Source organism: Haemorhous mexicanus, chromosome Z (genome assembly GCF_027477595.1).
Source record: "Haemorhous mexicanus isolate bHaeMex1 chromosome Z, bHaeMex1.pri, whole genome shotgun sequence".
In the NCBI taxonomy this organism is placed as follows: domain Eukaryota; kingdom Metazoa; phylum Chordata; class Aves; order Passeriformes; family Fringillidae; genus Haemorhous; species Haemorhous mexicanus.
The window spans coordinates 88,849,748-88,868,743 of record NC_082381.1 but is presented as its reverse complement, the minus strand read 5'-3'; the positions used below and the strand labels follow the sequence as shown (position 1 = coordinate 88,868,743).

At 45.0% G+C, this 18,996-nt stretch overlaps 1 protein-coding gene across 1 annotated transcript; it reads left to right on the top strand.

Annotated features, from left to right (window-relative positions):
• Nucleotides 1–1,140: 1,140 nt before the first annotated feature.
• ACAA2 (acetyl-CoA acyltransferase 2) lies at nucleotides 1,141–18,711 on the top strand. Its single transcript, XM_059873788.1, has 10 exons — nucleotides 1,141–1,208; nucleotides 5,211–5,377; nucleotides 6,976–7,104; nucleotides 8,818–8,934; nucleotides 10,280–10,427; nucleotides 12,682–12,857; nucleotides 13,805–13,934; nucleotides 16,126–16,196; nucleotides 16,748–16,902; nucleotides 18,075–18,711. Exons 1-10 carry the CDS (start codon nucleotides 1,142–1,144, stop codon nucleotides 18,157–18,159), a joined length of 1,245 nt encoding a protein of 414 aa, XP_059729771.1. The 5' UTR covers nucleotide 1,141; the 3' UTR covers nucleotides 18,160–18,711.
• Nucleotides 18,712–18,996: the final 285 nt, after the last annotated feature.

The following is an 18,996-nucleotide window of genomic DNA, read 5'->3' as shown; positions in this document are numbered from 1 at the left end:
AGGGTGAGTTTTGTGGTGTATCTTGGAGGTCCAGACTCCTGTCTGTGAGTGTGGGGCAGGCCCTGGCCCAGGGTGCCCAGAGCAGCTGTGGCTGCCCCTGGATCCCTGGCAGTGCCCAAGGCCAGGCTGGATGGGGCTTGGAGCAGCCTGGGACGGTGGAAGGTGTCCCTGCTCATGGCAGGGGGTGGGACTGGATGAGCTTTAATGTCCCTTTCAATGAAAACCATGCTGGGATTCTCGGATATTTGTGTGCGGCTTTGACTATTTCATATTTTCAGAGTACACCATGGCTCTGCCCTGCTGTTGGTTCTCGCAGCATCCACGGTGCTCCATCACCGAGACTGATACGTGCCCATTGCAGCCCACGGAGGGATCAGTTCTTCCCTCCAGTGACCAAAATATGATTGCAAGCTTTTTAGCCCTTTTATCCCCGTGTTTTTCACTGTCTGCTGTGTTGGGAAATGAGAGTATCCAAATGCTTGCAGGTTTCAAACCCATGGGCTGCAAGCAGCTCCTGCTCATCTCCATTCCTGTCCAGGGAAGTCAAAGCTTGGAATTAGGGGCAGCGGTGGGTCAGCCACGGATTGTGCACGAATTCAGGGGTGCGACCCTCCACAACCCCTGGAGGAGACTTACAGATCTCAGCTGCGCCAGGGCAGGCTCAGGTCGGACATCAGAAGGGATTTCCCCATGGAAAGGCAGGTCAGGAACTGGAACTGCCCAGGGAGGTTCGGAGTGCCCAGCCCTGGAGGTGTCCAAGGAGGTCTTGGACGTGGTGGCACTGAGAGCTCTGGGCTGGGTGACAAGGTGGGGATCGGGTGACAGGCTGGACTCGATGATCTCGGAGGAGCTTTGAACGGAAGCGATTCCACGATTATCTGCAATTAACCGTAACACGCTGTAATTACCTGTGGGGAGGGCGGCGGGGGAGCCTCTCCCCTCAGCCATCTCCGCCCGCTCCCCCTGACGCCGATTCGCCAAAACCGCACGGGGAAAACAATCGAACCAAGCAGAAGCAAAGTATAAAAAAACAACAACCAAAAATTCCCCCACATTTAAAATAAATTTATCAAAAACCTAAAATTACGCGTAGAAAATAACTTTAAGTAAACGGCCGCCCCTTCCGCCCTGAGCGTGGCGAATGTGCGGGGCAGGCGGGCGGGAGCGGCACTCGGCCGGGCGCGGTGTGGCCATGGCGCTGCTGAGGGGTGAGGATCCCGTTCCCCGCGGATCCCTGGCTCCCTGAGGGGCTCCGGGCGGACCCTGAGGGGGGCAGTCACGGCTTGGACGCTGTAGGGGCCCCCAAAGCGAGGCAGGTGGTGGGGCCCGCAGGAATTTCAATGTAGAGACCCCGAGAGCCGTTTCCGTGCCTCTTGGGGGATCTCCCTCCCCGCCGTCCCGTCCGTGCCTGCTCGGCCTGACTGCTGGAAGTAATTAGGAACTTCCCAAAACCACCGTGCTGCGTGGGGTCAGAGGGTGGGAATGAGGTGTAGAGGGTGGGAATGATCGCCGTAGAGTGGGGAGGGAGCTCAGAGGGTTGGAGTGGGGTTCAGAGAGTGGGAATGTGGTAAGGGGTAGGAGTGGGGTTCAGAGAGTGGGAATGTGGTCAGAGAGTGGGAATGTGGTCAGAGGGTGGGAATGGGGTTCAGAGAGTGGGAATGTGGTCAGAGGGTGGGAATGGGGTTCAGAGAGTGGGAATGTGGTCAGAGGGTGGGAATGGGGAGCACAGGGTGGGGAGGGGGTCAGAGAGTGTCAGCCACAGCCTCTGTGTTCTGCACTGTTTTCTGCCGTAATTCAGTGTTTGGCTCCCTGCGTGCTCGATTCAGTTGTGCTGCAAACAAACACATAGCAAGGGGTGCGTGTCTGTCATGTAACTGGGAGTTTGACTTGTGTGTCAGGAACAGTTTCTCCATGGAAAGGGCTGTCCAGCCCTGGCACAGCTGTCTCGGGCAGTGGTGGAGTCCCCATCCCAGGAGGGATTTAAGACCCATGTGGATGTGGCCTTGGGAGTGCTGGGGAATGGTTGGACTCCGTGGTCTTAGAGGTCTTTTACAACACACATGATTCTGTAATTCTGTGATTCTCTGTTTATGTGCAGTGACTAAGTACACCTGAACTGTCAGTGACAGGGTATTTGTCACATCCAGGCCCTGCCTGTGTTAGCCCTGATAGTGCAGGATAAACTCCTTAAGTCGCCACAGCTCCTGAAAGTGTTTGGTGCAAAGAACTAATTTATGCTCTACGTTGTTTAAATTCTGTGACTCTTTAAAATGAGGTAAATACACCTTTTAAGACCTGTTCTTGTATGAAAACAAAATTGAAATTTATTGCACTAGGGCTTTTTATCTATCTGACAGCACTTTGCTGCTTGACAGACTGTACTTAATTAATAACATGCATGTCAGTCCTGGTGTGAGATTGCAGTGCTAAGGCCTGTGTAGTCAGCATTGTGTTAATTCTGATGGGTTTGCTGAGCTGGATAACACAGAGGGCACCTTGCCATAATAGTTTGATTTTGGTTTTCTGTGTCAGCTGCAGGATTTTCTCTTACCTCAATCCACAACACTTTTATATACCATTCTTGCTTCTCAACTTCAAATGTAGTGTTTGGTAAGGATTCAGAGTGATCTTGGCTTTCTTTCCCCAAAAGGTCAGATGTCTATGCATTTGGTACTGTTCTGCTCTCATGCAATGTTTATCACCTTGGAAAATTGCAAACTCTGGAATCTTTCTCTGATAATGTAGGACAGAACTAATTAATGGAAATTTAGGAAGAGTTGTCAGAGGTCAGAGTCCTTTTTCACTGAGGACTTCAGCCACCCCTTGTTGCCTCTCCTGAAGTTCTGGGGAGTACATAGCATTTGTAGGTGCCTCTCCAGTCAAGCAAAATTTGGCAGGCTCTGTCCCCTAAGGGAGTGTCTGTGTCCAGGTTAATTCAACATAACACAGACTGTGCTGCTGCTCCTTCATCTTTTTCTTGTACTGGTTCCTCCCAGTCTTCTCTCTGAGTCTTGAGTTACTGTTTTATTGAGCAGCCAGAAGGTGAACTCGGGCACAGGACTGATCCAAGTGAAAATGAGGCCCTCCTTTTCTGCTGAGTTAGAGTTCAGCTGCCTCTGTTGTGTGACCTGCCCTGGTTTATTGGCCCTGTGGTGCTGTTGGGAAGTGGGCAGCAGTGAGCAGCCTCTGTGGAGGAGGGAGGGCTGGTGTTGATGTGGAAGGAATGTTTAAGGGCAAAGTTCCATCCTCGCCCCTGGACTGCTCGTGAGGCAATGCCACGGTGGATGTGATTGAACAAATAATGTGGGTGACTGACAGCCTGGCCAGGAGGGAGGAGAAGGAGTTCTTTTAGCTTGGTCAGGTCCTCAGCAGTAAGGCTTTGTGATCAATTAGAGTTGTCACAATTTGGAGGAGGCAGGGAATCAGTGGATGGGAGGTGAAGAATGTGAATATCAAGGCCTGTTTTGCTGCATGAAATATATGCCAAGGAGGGAAGGTTTGATTGGGTATTGAGAAGAAATACTTTGCCATGATATGAGCCACTGGCACAGGCTTCCCACAAAAGCTGTAGCTGCCCCTGGATTCCTGGAAGTGTCCAAGGCCAGTCTGGATGGGGCTTGGAACAGCCTGGGACAGTGGGAGGTGTCCCTGCATATGGCAGGGGGGTTGGAACGGGATGATCCTTGAAGTCCCTTCCAACCCAGCCCATTCTGTGATATGAGTCTGAGCATCCTCCCTGCACATTTTAGATCTCTACACTGTGTTCAGGCCCTTGTCAGTGGGGAGCCTTGACCTTGACCAGTTTGGAATGTCCTTTTCTAGCAGTCATGCAGCCTGGGGTGCAAATACATGCGGGATGGAGGAGCACCCTCTCTCTGATGAAACAGCCAAGTAACACAGATCAGATGACCTGAAATCAGTGCTCATAAGCAGCTTAATGAGCGGGCATTTTCATTTGCTTGCGTTCTTACATCTGTATGTGTCCCTGCAGCGTTCCCTAAAATAGCTGGGTGTTTGATGGAGCTGTGGAAACAGGGGTTGTGAGCGATACAGTTCAACTGGGGGAAAGTTCACAGCCTGCCTCCCACTTGTTTTTCTGCACGTGGGAGCAGAGAGCCAGTGTGACAGGCAGCCAGGAGATGTTTGCTTTGGTTCAGAGATGGCTTCCCCTGAGCTGGAATTTGTAACATCTGCTCCTGGCCCGTGCATTTGTACACAAGTGCTTGCACAGGTCTCCTGCCTAGTAAAAACTGGATTTTCTTCTCAGGAACCTGAAGATTCATGCTAAAGCAGTTTAGGTGGCATGTATATTTCTGGTCGCGGGAGCATTAATTTTTTGATTAGGGAATGTTTTTCCTCTTAAGCTAAAGTCCTCAAAATTAAAATGCATATAAAAAGTGGGGGGGGGGGGGGGATGGTTTTTGCTTTATTGTTTGGTTTGAGTTTTCTTTTTTTTTTTTTTTTTTTTTTTTTTTTTTTTTTTTTTGTGGAATCTGTTTCTGCATATAAACCAAAAATCTGCTGATTCTTCTAGGATGAGAGAATGGCCTCTGCTAAAAGCACTGTTCCTTACCTGATTTTTTCACAGATGTCTACTACAGGATTTCCTAGATGTTACTGGCATGTTTTTAGTGCATTAGCACTAATTTTTGATGCATGTGGCAACCTACTCTGACTCCACATTTGTATCCAAACTTACTTTGTTGTCAAACCTCTTTGTATTTCCAGAATCTTCCCAGCTTTTCTTTCTGACTGTTAATTCTTCATGCCTTCCCTGTCTAAAGCACCATTCATTATTTATCTCAAGCTTCCTGTGTTTGTCTTGCTTATACTTACAAAGTTTCGTGTGAATTTGGGGTGTCACCTGTTGCCCTGTTTTTTTAAGTTCTTCTGAGCCTTCTGATGTTTACATTATTGTAACCAATTTTCTCACGTGTTTTTTGTTTTGCATTTTTTTCTGGAGGAGGAGAAATTTGATGGATTGTTGGTTTGTCCAGTGTCATTGGAGAGGTAGCACTGTCACCCTCCAATCCACTGTCACTTCTAAAAATCTATCAATGTTGGAGAAATTAAATCTTTTACCCTGGAGGTTCCAGTGTCCGCATTGTTTTATTTTGTGTCCTATAGCCACACTCCCCCCTGGAGGCTGGCTTGGCGCTGCCCTGTGCGTGAGGTGCTGTGCCTGTGGGTCATTTCTGCCCCCTCTGCAGGTGTGTTCATCGTGGCAGCCAAGCGCACTCCCTTCGGCACTTACGGGGGGCTGCTCAAGGACTTCTCGGCCACCGACCTGACGGAGCATGCCGCTCGAGCCGCGCTGGCCGCGGGCAAGGTGCCCCCCGAGATCATCGACAGCGTCGTCGTGGGCAACGTCATGCAGGTTGGTAGCCTGGAAAATCTCCTGCTCCAGGGCTATTTCAGGCACCCTCGGTGTGGCCCTGTGGACGGCTGCCTCTGGCCAGCAGCCAAAGGGGTGGAAGTGGAAGGGGTCAGTAGCAGTTTGCAGGCTAGTGTTTCTTGCTTGTGCTTGAGGGATGTATCCTGTGCGATTTGTGGTGCTGTTGGGAGCAAGGCTTAGCTTGCTTCTTTTAGTGCCAGAGGTGATTTAAACGAGGATGGGCTGACCTCCTAAAAGTATGTGTCAATTAACTGGTTAGTTGCTAATCCCAGGTGTGTTTCCCTTGTTTAAATGGCTCGAGCTGTGTGACTCGGTGATCAGTGTTTTTTCACTGAGTTGCATAAATCTCTTTCTGTATTAAGCCTGTAAGTGATTTGAGTCTATTTCTCTTGTGTTTTCCATAGAATTTTTTTTTTGAGTTTCCTTTGAGCTGGAAGGATTCGTGCTTTGATTGGCAGAGACATTTGGACAATCGTGTCTTTTCCAAAGATGATGCTGTTGTATGCATTGCAGAACTGCAGTTACCCACACATACAAATGAGGATCTTTGTTTTAGGAAAGACAGCAAAGAACATTCCTAGCTTTTTTTTTTTTTCCTTTTCCTTTCTTTTCTTTGTATTCTGATTTCATCATTACTGTTAAGGGTGGGGACTTTTTTTTTGCTCTGCAGGTTTCAAGGATGCAGAAGAAGCAAGTAGCTAAGAACTTGGACAATAAGCAAAGAAACAGGCAGTGTTCCTTCTTTGGATTTTCAGCCAAAAAAGTAGCTTTAAATTATTCTGTCTCCTACAGCTACCATCTAAGCTTCTTTTATTCAGCTTTTCAATTTTGTAAGAGCTGTTTGTGGCCTGGGAAAGCATTGCTGCCCTCAAATCTCTTGTAGTGCTTTCACACAATAAATAGCAATCTCCTGATAAAGTTTCTTTTTATTTTGAAATGTCTTTTCCTTTGCATCATACTTCCTCATCCCAGTAGATTTTTTTTTTAATTGTGGTTTATTGATATATTGTTTAAGTTTAATTAACTATGAATGTATGACTATTTCAATCTTCCCTTCTTCAGCAGAAGTGGCTTGATTATTTTTTTTTTTTTCTGAACTTGCAATAGTATTGTAGCACTGTGCACAGAACTGTGTCTTTCTGATAGGTTTTAGCTTAGGGCATGTTCCCCAAGAGCACAGGCATTCTCTCTGGTTTTGGGAGGCCTTCCCCTGTTAGTCTGAGCAATATTGATTTACCTTAAAATAATTGCAGCTCGCCAGGCAGGATCTGCCCTTGTGTCAGCCTGCTGTGTGGGTGCTGTTTTGAAAATAAGGGATAAGGAAAAAAACCATAAAGTTGCTGACTTAACACACGCTTTTTTTAAAATGCATATTAAGACAGTGACACTTTCATATCCTGTAGGATAGTGTCTTCTTGAGCTGAATCCAAGTGCTTTGGGTGAGCAGTAGGATTTCTGCCGAACATGCTCCATCTTCTGTCTGGGATGCAATTACACCATTCTGACTTTCCATCAAGACTTTTTTTTGCTTTCTGAACCAACGGGAGTGTGACAAAATCTCTTTCCTGTTCTGCCTGCAGAGCTCTTCAGATGCCATCTACATTGCAAGACACGTTGGTTTGCGAGTGGGAGTTCCCATATCTGTCCCAGCCCTCACTGTCAACAGGCTCTGTGGCTCTGGCTTCCAGTCCATTGCCAATGGCTGTCAGGTACAAAGCTGTGTTTCTGTGTCAGTTGTAGCTTTTGTCAGGCCTTTAACATGTAGAAACATGTGCTTTGTGTTTGGGATGAGTCTTCACGTGGATTTTTGACAGATTTCTATTGTCCAGCAAAGTTTTTTGCAGGAGTTCAGCCACCACAGTGCCACATCGTCTGGTTGGTTCTTAAAATCTGAGTATTGTCATAATTTTTAGTTTAATATGATGAATGGAACAAGTGTTAGCTAGTGAATTGGAGCTCAGCTGTGCTGTGGTTGCATCCCACAATCCTGTTTGTATGGACTGGAATTACTGGACTCCAGGAGTCTTTCATCTCTTGATCATTGTTTATATTCTGGCTAGCTGTGTAAGCAGCAACCTGAGCTTTTTAAGTATGCTTTTGTTCAAAGATCCAAACCTCTCATGGGTTAAGTAGTTTATGGTTTGACTTCTTTTAAAATAGAAGAGAATCAACTTCTCTTTGAGGAGTTGGCCAAAACCATTGAGTCAGAGCGCATGGATTTTTATTTCATTTGCTCATACATTGCTTTTATGATTACTTGAACAAGCAGACTGTTAACTGTGCGGGATTTTTTTGGTTTTCCTTGGCTAAAGAATTATTTTAGGTCTGATACTCTAGAAGAAAAAAAAAAAAAAATGTAGAGATAAGGTTACATGTTTGCAATAATATCCGCCCAGCTGTTTTTACTGGTGTTCTTTGCAGAGGCCATACACTTGTTTGTCCATACTGAAAAAATCTGCTGCAGAATGTGACCACTTTTACTGGAAGTATGGTGGTGAGGTCCTTTTCAAAGATGGCATTTCATCAATGCAGCCTGTGCTGCTTAGGTGCTCACAGAGTTTTTAGTAACTGTAGGGAGCATCTCAGCACATATTGCTACACACAAGTTATTAACTAGAAATCTCAAATGCATATCAAGATCACAGAATTATGGAACTGTTTGAGTTGGAAGGCACATCAAAGGACACCCAGTCCCACCCCCTACCATGGGCAGAGACACCTTCCACTACCCCAGGTTGCTCCAAGCCCTGTCCAGCCTGGCCTTGGGCACTTCCAGGGATGGGGCAGCCACAGATTCTCTGGGGTAATTTAATTTTCTTTCATCTAGTTCATAAAAAACCTCAAAGTCCAACTCAGTGAAGCATTTTAAGGCAGCACTATTTTTGAATGCTTTAATGGTGCATTTAAGAATTGGGGCTTTAGGTTTTGTGTGCTTTGCCATTGATGAATTTGTGTGTTTTGGGTACTTACTTTGGGAGCTACCTAGCTGTTGTCTTCTAAAATTATGTCCCTTTTGTTTGAATTGTAAGGTCTTACTTCAGGCTTTGAAGTGTAATTTGTGTTCCTTTTGAGAAGAGTGGGAGCTCAAAACCACAAGCACAACCATTTGTGAACCAAACCACACAAGCATGCAGATGCCTGATGTCTTTGTTCCTCTGCTCTGTCATGTGTGCACACCCATATCTCTTCTTCCCTCATGGATACAATCATTCTCTGCTGAGGGGAAGAAAAAGGGACGTGACATGAAGGAGACAGACCCCACCATTAACAGAAGGGTGAACCCTTCATGCATGTGCACACGTCTAAGCTTGAATTCATTCTAAGTTCTTTGCTTTGTAGGTGACAACCTCTTCTTTTAAAGCAGTTGTTATTTTCCTACTCAAGCTAAATCCTAGATGTGTTCTGTTTTACTGTGTTGACAGGAAATTTGCCTGAATGAGTCAGAAGTTGTTCTGTGTGGCGGAGCTGAGAGCATGAGCCAGGCTCCTTACGCGGTTCGGAAGGTTCGGTTCGGAACCAGATTAGGAGCAGAACTCAAGGTACTTCCTTTGTTGTGTGAGCAAAGCATTGTTGAGTATCAGGATTGTAGTCTCCATATCCTTGCATGTGAAATTTTTGGAGATTAGATCCAGAATTTGTAATTTAAAGCATTTATCTAGTATTCAGACAGTATCAAAACTGTAGGTTCAGGCCATTTGGTGAAGTGTGCTCGTTTTACAGCTTTTTCAAAATCATTTTTGAGTTCCTGTCCCATGTTAAACATACCAATAAACTCTTGGACACAAAATTTAGTTCACTTAGTGCATCCTGTGCAGGTACTATGTAAAAAATGTCTGTGAAATAGAGGCACACACAGTTTAGGCAAGTAATGCCATGCAGTAGGTAGAGAGACTGGTAAAGAGTACATATACCCCCAAGCTGTGAGCATCTCTCAGTTTCAAAGTGGAACCTTGACGTTAAATCCATTGACAAGTAAGTTATCTTTACATTTTCTTCTAAAGATAGGTCCTGAGTGAATACTGTGGGAAATGTGCAGTAGGTAAATCGATAGCAGGCCACCATCTACTCAGTAGGTCATAACTGACATCAAAATGCAAAATTAGGATATTTCATGTTTCAGCCCTTTGGGTTTTTTCCTCTCACCTTATTTCCATTGTGAAGGTGGTGAATATGATGTCCTAGATTCTGTTCTTGTGTGGCACAGGTCCTAAGGACAGCACCTTCACAAAGTTGCTAATAAACCAAGTTGGTGCAACTGTGTTCTTACCTAAAGATAACTGAATTACACAGTGACAGGTGAATGGTTTGTCTTGCAGAACTTTACTGTTGACAGAGATAACAAAACCCCTCTGAACTGACTGGACTTACCTTTATCAGGTTGAGTGAAGGTAGACTTGAGTATCTTCTCCCCTAAGATGTTATATCCACAGAAACCTTTGACTCCAGTAAGGGGATTTACCTAACAGAAGAGAAAGAGCTAAAGAATCAGTAGGCTGTTGTGCCTTCTCACAGTGCCTCCAGTTTCCTTCCTGGCAACCAAGAAGTTTGCTCACAGGACTCTAATAAGTAATTAATACAGAAGCAAAATATGCTGAAATACTAAAAATCTATTTTAAAGCTTTCCCCAAGCCTCTTGGGGCCACGTGTGAGTGGAAGGAATTGCACTAGAGTGTAATGGAGATTAATTAGAACAGCAAACAAGAGCTTGCACACTGTTTTTCACTCTGTTCATTCTAATAAATCAGTAAATTATCTGTAGGTAACCTGAATTAATTTTACAAAGAGCCATTAGTTTCTGAGAGACTGCTGAACAGTTAGAGGCTGTCAGTAATAAATACAGTATTGCCGTGCTTTCTGATTTCCTTCTTCTGGTGTTCCATGCAGCTGGAAGACACCTTGTGGGAAGCCCTAACAGATACACATGTTAAAATCCCTATGGCAGTGACAGCTGAGAACCTGGCTGCAAAATACAGCATCTCCCGGGAGGACTGCGACCGCTACGCGCTCAAAACCCAGCAGAGGTGCAAAGCTGGTGAGTGAGTCGAGCAGTGGAAGTGTTTATGTGACACCAGTTTCAAGTCTAGTCAGTCTTTAGCATTGGTTCAAAGTGTTTCTAAGGGTTTCTCTGGCTCTTGGTGCTCTTGTCCTTCTGTTTGCATGCTGTAATTTGTGATTTTGTCGGCCCCATGGTCAAATAACACCTTCTTAGGGGGGTTGACTTTGACAGTATGCTGAGTGAGGGGTTGCACCCCTCAGAAAGTTTAGTGGGAGCCCCTTTCCACTGCCTTCCTGTGCCTTCCTCAGACATTTCTTAGCTGTTGAGGTAGCAAACACCACTGGCCAGTCATGGGTCAGCTCCTGCCTGAGCAGGATTCATGTTGGTGAACGTCATTTGTTGGTGCCCTCTGGTGGGATGCAGCATTGTCCCAGGCATGCCTGACTGCACTCCTTTCTTTCCTCTGCACCACAGAACTGTCTTCCAAAGTGACCCACATCCTCCTTGTGTGCCAGCATGTGCTGTAATTCATCTAAATCCCTCTGCTTTCTTCTGCAAATTGAATGTTGTTCTTGAATGCTTGAGCAGTCAGAGCACCTGGAATCTGAAGAGGGGATATTTTTTTAGGAGCTGTGTTTTAAACTGTTCTCTGGGTGGTTTTCATGCCCAAAACCATAATTCAGAGGCATTCAGCTCTGGGCCTGCAATGTAGGAAGGATGTGGAACTGCTGGAGCCATGCAGAGGAGGGCACGGAGGTGCTGCCAGGGCTGGAGCCCCTCTGCTCTGGAGCCAGCCTGGCACAGCTGGGGCTGCTCACCTGCACAAGAGAAGGCTCCAGGACACCTCAGAGCCCCTGCCAGGGCCTCCAGGGGCTCCAGGAGAGCTGCACAGGCACTGGGCACAAGGCATGGAGGGACAGCAGCCAGGGAATGGCTTCCCAGGGCCAGAGGGCAGGGACAGATGGAATATTGGGAATGAGGAATTGCTGGCTGGGAGGGTGGGCAGGCCCTGGCCCAGGGTGCCCAGAGCAGCTGTGGCTGTCCCTGGATCCCTGGCAGTGTCCAAGGTTGGATGGGGCTTGGAGCAGCCTGGGACAGTGGAAGGTGTCCCTGCCCATGGCAGGGGATTGGAGCAAGATAGACTTTAAGCTCCCTTCCAACCCAAACCATCCCAGGTTTCTGTGACTCAGTTATTGTGAAGTTTAGGCCAAAATCCAGCAGAACGTGCAGTGGCCATCCTGGGACTCAACATACATTACAGGCCAAAAGTGAACATTAGAAGGAAAGGTCTAAGCATGGTTTTAGATTCTAATGATGGTGCATTTTAACAGCTGCACTCTTGAAGGAAAATTCTGTATTTTTTCTAATGGATGTTAAGTGCTTTTTGTAACTTTCCTTCATGGTTTATTACTCTTCCTGCTTGTTCCTCTTGTTACCTAACTCCTGCTATTTATGGAGCCTTTGCTAGAAACTGTTTCTTGTTTTATAGGATTTTACCTTGCTGTTTTTAATTCTGCCTGTAGGACCAGGTCATCTTATCCCACAGTAAAGAGAGCCCTGTGTGTTATCAGGAAAGAAAAAGATTTTGAGGAATTTATTGAGAAGCCCAGAGGTAGCTAAACAACATCAGATCTGACAATTTCAGTGTCTTAGTTTTAAATCTCTGTTATATTAGGCAATCTGGCCAGATGCTTTTTTGGGCATCTTAGATACCTACAATGCCTTGAATTGTTTTAGGTTGTTTAGGCAGCTGAATCCCATTCTAAGATCTTGGCTTGACAGTGAGAGCCTTTGGAGGATTTTGAGCGGGATTTTGATTGACATACAGTATCTTATCAACAGAAACAATGTGGCTCAAGAGGTTTTCTGCTCATTCCTCTCTGAGTGAGATTTACATCTTGGCCATCTGAGAAATGACAGAGCTGTAAAATAATGAAGCAGTAAAGGGGAATATATACTAGAAATAAACATAGTGATTTACACAAAAAAGCCAAACCAGAAAGAGTTCAGCTGTTTAAACCTGAAATAAAGTTTCAGTATTTGAGGCTTTCTGTGGAGAAGTTTGACAGTGTACTTGTATAGTTTTTGCCCAATTTCTTAAAATAACAAAAAACACAAAAAACCCCTAACAATAAATAAGCAAAATAAAGCATAAATATTGCTGTCCCCGAACTTCTGGTTCGAATAGAGCAAGAAGCTGTGTGCACATGAAAATATGATTGTTGGTCATGTTGGGCAATCATCTTGATGTTTTTACCAGGTCCTTTTTATTTTCCTTTTGTGGTTGCAGCTAATGATGCTGGCTACTTTAAGGCTGAGATGGCACCAATTGAGGTGAAGACAAAAAAGGGTAAAGAAAGCATGCAAAAGGACGAGCACCCCAAACCCCAGACCACCATGGAACAGCTGACAAAACTCCCATGTGTCTTTAAAAAGGATGGAACAGTCACGGCTGGGAATGCTTCAGTGAGTACATCAGACCCCTGGGTTGGGCACGTGTCCCCTCTGTGGTTCTCCAGATTTATTGCCACTGTTTTTATCTCTCACCCAGTTGGCTCTCAGTTGTGTCTCTTGACAAAAATGCCTTCTAATTCTGCAGCTAAATGCCCCAGCTGACTCTCCCAGCCTCGTGCCAGGTGATCCTGGCAGGTGCCAGGGGATCCTTCAGTCAGCTCCTAAGTCCTAAATTTGATTCTGTGGGTTGCCACTGATACTGCAGTGAGGCATTGGCATTTCCTCATCAGCCTTGAGTTGTGCAGTTGGTGGCTGCAGTGGCTCTGTAGCCACTCTACTTTTTTTGGAGGCCAGTGGTAACTGAACTTCCTTGCTTTAAACCTACATTTTTTTAGTGGGCATACTGCTGCTGTTCATCTTCGTACCACAGCTACTGTCCTCTCTCCCCCAAACCACAGTTTGGTCTTACCCAGAATATACTCAGTGCTTAGCAGCTTGTCATTATGTACTGTTCCTCTCATAGTCATTATCTTAATTAATTGATTAAAGTTCTTTGGGCCAGATGGAGTGCTGTGATCATACAGTCTGAATTCATGCCTAAAATAGATCATAGCCACAGACACTGTGGGTGTCTGTAAAGTATCTTTTCTAATTAATTGCACTTACATTATCCATTATTAATAGTGTTCTTGCAAGTCAGCAGAATCATATTTCCAATGCAGGGAAGACTTATTTTTCTTTTCTAACACATTGGAATTCATGAAACATTTATCTATATTTAACTATCTTTCCCCATCCTCAGAATAGTGGGGTTTTTTTGTTGTTGTTTTGAAGAAACATTGTTAAGTGGTAATTATAGTACCTTAGACTCAAGCCCCTTTTGGGGGTTAAAGAGTGTGAGGATTTTTTTTTTGCTTCTTTGTATTTTCTCTCTAAGAATGCTTCTCTCTTACTGCAAGGGTGTGTGTGATGGAGCTGGTGCAGTCATCCTTGCCAGTGAATCAGCACTTAAAAAGCACAGTCTCACTCCTCTGGCAAGAGTAGTAGCTTATCACTCAGCTGGCTGTGACCCTTCCATCATGGGCATTGGTAAGTTGCAGTAAAGCACATCATTTTATGGCATCAAACAGCACTAAAATGTTCTTGTCGTGAGTATTCTGAAGGAAAGAAATGATGGCTCTGAAGGTGTTTGTGTGTCCTGCTGTCCATCCTGCTGTGTCAGTCCATCCCTGTTGTGCAGAGGGACAGATTTGCTCCTCAGTTTGGCTTTAAGAGTGTGTGCAGTGTCTGACCCACAGTAATAGCACAAGCACATTCCTCCAGCTCTTCTTTCTTCCCCTGCTTTACTGTCTCTTTTAGTTAAGAAAACAAACACTCATACATTTTTTAAAAAACCATTTTCTTCTTAAATTCACTTTTATTTCCTGTAAGCTCTATCATTTATCTCTTGATAAAATGTGTAACTCTGAGTTGCCTGCCTCACCTCTTGCTGATGGAATAGTGCAACCTTCCAGTGGTTTCAGTGGCTCAAGCTGCTTGGATCCCAGGATATGCATCTGTTCATGTATTACTTGGAAAGCCAAAAGCCTTTTCTGGGTTGCTTTAGTCCCATATTTTCTGTTTCCTCATTAGGTATTTTCTGTTTCCTCTCTTAGTGCAAACAGTCCCTCAAAGCCAATCCAGACACCACTGGATTTTTCCCTTCACTTTAGTTTGCAGACAGCATTGTATCCCAGCATTGCTTTTGCTCTGTGTGTTCTGCTCAGAGGAGCCGTTGTTGGCAGGTTCTGTGTGGCAGCAGAAATGCAAATGAGGCATTGTCAGATTTGTTTTCCTGCTCAGACTGTCTGACTGACACAGCCTTCAAAGCAAATGTGGAGGGAGGGTTTTCTTCGCTGGACTTGGTGCTGGCATTGTGCTTCCTAGACCAGCCCATTCTCTCTAGTTCAGGCAGCTCTTCTAGCTTGTTTAAAAACTTCATAAATCATATGGAGGATCACTTAGTATCCCAACTCCTTTGCACCACAGCTTGTCCCCAGCAGCTCAAAGAGACCAGATGAGGTTCATCGACGTGACAGCAGCAGATCTGACAAACAGGAGCTCAGTCTGAGCCACTGTCCTTTCACATACTGATAGCAGGTCCTGTCTCACAGTGTTCAGTGAGAGAATTCATTGTTTTAAAAAAAAGAGAGAGGGGGGAAAAGTTTACTTGGCTGTCATTAGGGGTCTTTGTGTTGTCTACATGAAACCCTCCCATTACTCTCATGCGTAACAGGCATACTAAAATCCTTCCCTAATAAGATGCGCTTAGTCTGGTGTTAAGCTGCCTGGGGCTCCCTGAAACTCCACTGAGCTCTGAACTGGGCCCTTACTTCTTTTAATTTTTCTGTCTCTTTGGTAATTTACTCATTTTTACGTATTTATTCTTTGAGCTGTGTGTTTTCAACGCCATTTTTTGGTGGTGTGATAGCATTTGGGATTGTTGGTCTTTTAGAATTGAATGGTCAGCCACCACCCAACATCTCAGTATGTTTCTCCGACAAGCAGGTACCTGATTAACCCTTCCAAATTCTCTTTTGAGTGTGTGTTTCCTTAGGTAGCTGTGTTTAGGATTAATTTCCCTTAGTAGTTTATATTAGGTTATAGAAGTCAGCTTTCTTCCAGAGGACATTGTCACCGCCAAACTCTTAATAGTCTGAAATGCAAAATCTTACTTTCTTCAGTTGTCTAAGACCTGGGTCTGAGGGAGCATTTAATTGTTTGGGATAAACTAATTAAATGTTTGGCTTTTTACTAGAAGATTTTCAGATATATTAAGAACACCAAAACAGCAATACCCATAACTAAGCACATGACCAGAAAACTCTAGAGCAGCCTGTATTTTTCCTATTTTGTTTCCCTGGAGGCTGCAAGTGGTGAGGAAATAAATGGAACCAAGATTACTGGGAGGGAGAATGCCTCACAACCATTGTGAAGTTGTTTTTTTTTTTACCTGGGGACTGTCACTTCTCTTGACTTGAAAGCTCTGTGTGCAGCAGTAGTGATGCTCTTAGCTTTCCCTGGCTATATGTTGGCAAGGAGATCAAGCAGTTTTGAGATTTAGGAGCTCTCTTACCACCTAATAAGCAGGTGAGTGACATATTCAGAATTCATTATCTTCACAGAGGCTCGTGGGAGGGGTTCTCATGAGGCTTTATGATTTTGTCCTGTGTAAAACAAGTTTCAAATACTTAATTTAATAATTTTTTAATTTAACTAACTGCATATGATTTCCAAACAGGCCCTGTACCTGCAATTACAGAGGTTTTGAAGAAGGCAGGACTGACCCTGAAGGATATGGATTTGGTAGAGGTGAGATATTTTTACAGGAGCAGTGATTTTACCCCTGATCTTTTTAGCAGAAGGATTCCACTCAATTCCATGTAGGTGTTCTTGCCTGTCAGGTGCCTGCCTGACCTCTGTCCATCCAATGTCTGCTGCACAGTCACTACAAAAATCCCAGGCATGTGGAAACTGGAAATGGTGTGATTGCATTCCATGGAACAAAAATATCCTCATGTGACATGATGCTTTACTCCATTGGCTGGACTGCTCATCATGTTTTTAATTAGTGATACATGTGAACAGGGCCTTTTTCTGTCAGAGCAGCAGACTCTTCATGGACTCACTGTCTCAGAACATACTGGACTTTTTTTTTAGAAAATACACCTCATACTTGCATAGTATTTGAATTTAGTTGGGTTGGATTGACAGATGTGTGTTGGCTGAGCATGCTGTTACAGACACAGCATTTAAGGTTTCTCTTAGAAGGACCTGGAGGACCAGTTCACCTCATTTAATCTCGTTTGCACACATGCTGCTGAAAGCCGGTGTTAAAGTTCTGTCTTTCTCTGGTGCTTTAGGTAAATGAGGCATTTGCACCTCAGTATCTGGCTGTGGAAAAGGTGTTGGGCCTTGACCCTGAAAAAACGAACGTCAACGGAGGTGCCATCGCCATCGGCCACCCTCTGGGGGCCTCGGGCTCACGGATCACAGCTCACCTGGTGCATGAATTAAGGTATGAACACAGCAGCTGCTCAGCGTGGTGCACTGCTGGTGGATGGATTTATGCCTGCTGACATTTTGGGCACGGATACCGTGTGACTAAATTCTTCTGGTCAGCCAGCCTAAAACTTTCCTGGCTGGAATGGGCCACTTTCTGTACAAGTTTGCCATGTCTGTGCTGCAGGACGGGTCCCGCACTTGCCCCACATCCCATCCTGTTGTCATGACAGCATTTGTTAGTTCACCTAGATCTGATCCAAGCCCACAGGAGCCTGTGGGAACCTTTCCTTTTTTGGAATGGCCTTTGAGCAAAGTCTGTTCTCTTAAGGTGGTGCATTTCACAGAATCATGGAGTCCTAGAATGGTTTGGGTTGGAAGGGACTTTAGAGACCATCTCATTCCACCCCCTGCCATGGGCAGGCACACTTTCCACTATGCCAGGTTGCTCCAAGCCCTGTCCAACCTGGCCTTGGATACTGCCAGGGATGGAACAGCCACAGCTGCTCTGGGAAACCTGTGCCAGGGCCTCATCATCCTCATGGCCAGGAATTCCTTCCCAATATCCCATCTAACCCTTGTCCTCTGACAATGGAAGCCATTCCCCCTTGCCCTAACCCTCTCCAGTCCTTTAGCTGCTGGAAGGGGATACTTTAAAAGACTTTGTTGTCACCTTCTCTCTCCTTTAGCCCATTTTCAGAAATTCTGGCTCTTTTGGCTTGCTTAACATGCTTAGCACCATTTTAATTCCCCCCTCAGGGTGGGGATCACTGTGTCTCTTTGCTTGTACTTGCAACACTGTCTCAGTGCTCAGCCGTGAAACTTCAGATCATTTGCACCTCGCAGAAATCTGTTTATTGGAGTGTGGCTGTAGGAAACCTACATTTAAAAACGACCTCAGTTTTTAGTTTAAAAACTACTCCAGAAAGGTTCAGGTGGAGTCTGGTGGAAGAAGTTTGTGCCTTTGGCAGGGCCTGGAACCAGATGATGTCTAAAGTCATTGTTCAGAAATATTTCAACAGCATTTGAGCTTCATGGTATTTTACTAGAAAAATAACAGCATGGACATTCTAAAACATCATTGTCAGTGACAGCCAGTTGGTAGCTGGTTTCCTCTCATAAAATCAGGACAGGAGCTGCTGTGGCTCCCTGCAGTAACCGAAGCTCCCTGTTGCTGTTTCTGAGCAGGCGCCGTGGTGGGAAGTACGCGGTCGGGTCAGCGTGCATCGGCGGAGGGCAAGGCATTGCTGTGCTCATTGAGAACACAGCCTGAGGCCTCCTGGGCACTGCAGCCTGGCCTGAGCTGCTGATCCCCCGAGAAACCTGCCTCCTCTGACAGCAGAGCACCGCTGCCTGCCTTTCCTGCAAGGTAAAGGAACGACTGAGAAGTCAGAATTCTGAACAAAAAAGATTCATTGATGTCTTTCTAAGTAAAGGAAGTGGAGCGTCAATATAATTTCACACTGATGAAGTATTTTCTAAAAGTTTCTTTTCAATCAATGTATTTCTGTAGGCAAAATTATTTTCATTTCCTGAGGAAATTGCCTGTCAAACTTTCACCCAACCTGCCTTAAAATAGCAGTCAGTGCAGCTTTTTAAGCAAGTATTGCTTAAACTTATTTCAGCTACTGACACTGTCTGGCACATGTGCCTCTTTTATTATCAGGAAATGTGAAAATGCAATCAGAGACTTTCTGAAGTATATATTGATTGTAGATTGATGGCTATTAACCTGTACCCTGCTGTCCTGCAAGGGAAAAGAACAGAAGCTGAAATTTTCATTGTGCCTCTCAAAAGAATAATAAATATAAAACAAAAGAAAAAAGGTTTGGTGTTCTGTTTGTTAGTTTATTTTAAAAGTAAATCAATCTGAAAATTGTTACTTTTGGGAAATCAGTGTTGGGTGTTGGAGACAGTGTTTCTACTGGTTGAGGAATAACTGGTGTTTGGTAGTTTCTAGAGAGCTCCAGCAAATCTGCCAGCCCCCTGAGAAGGGGCATGGCTGCATCTGGCCTGTTATCACAGTAGCTGCACCCATTCAGCATCTCTTTCTTAAACTTCCTCTGATAGTACCACCCATATTTCTTGGGTCTGTTGGTGTGGGGCTGTT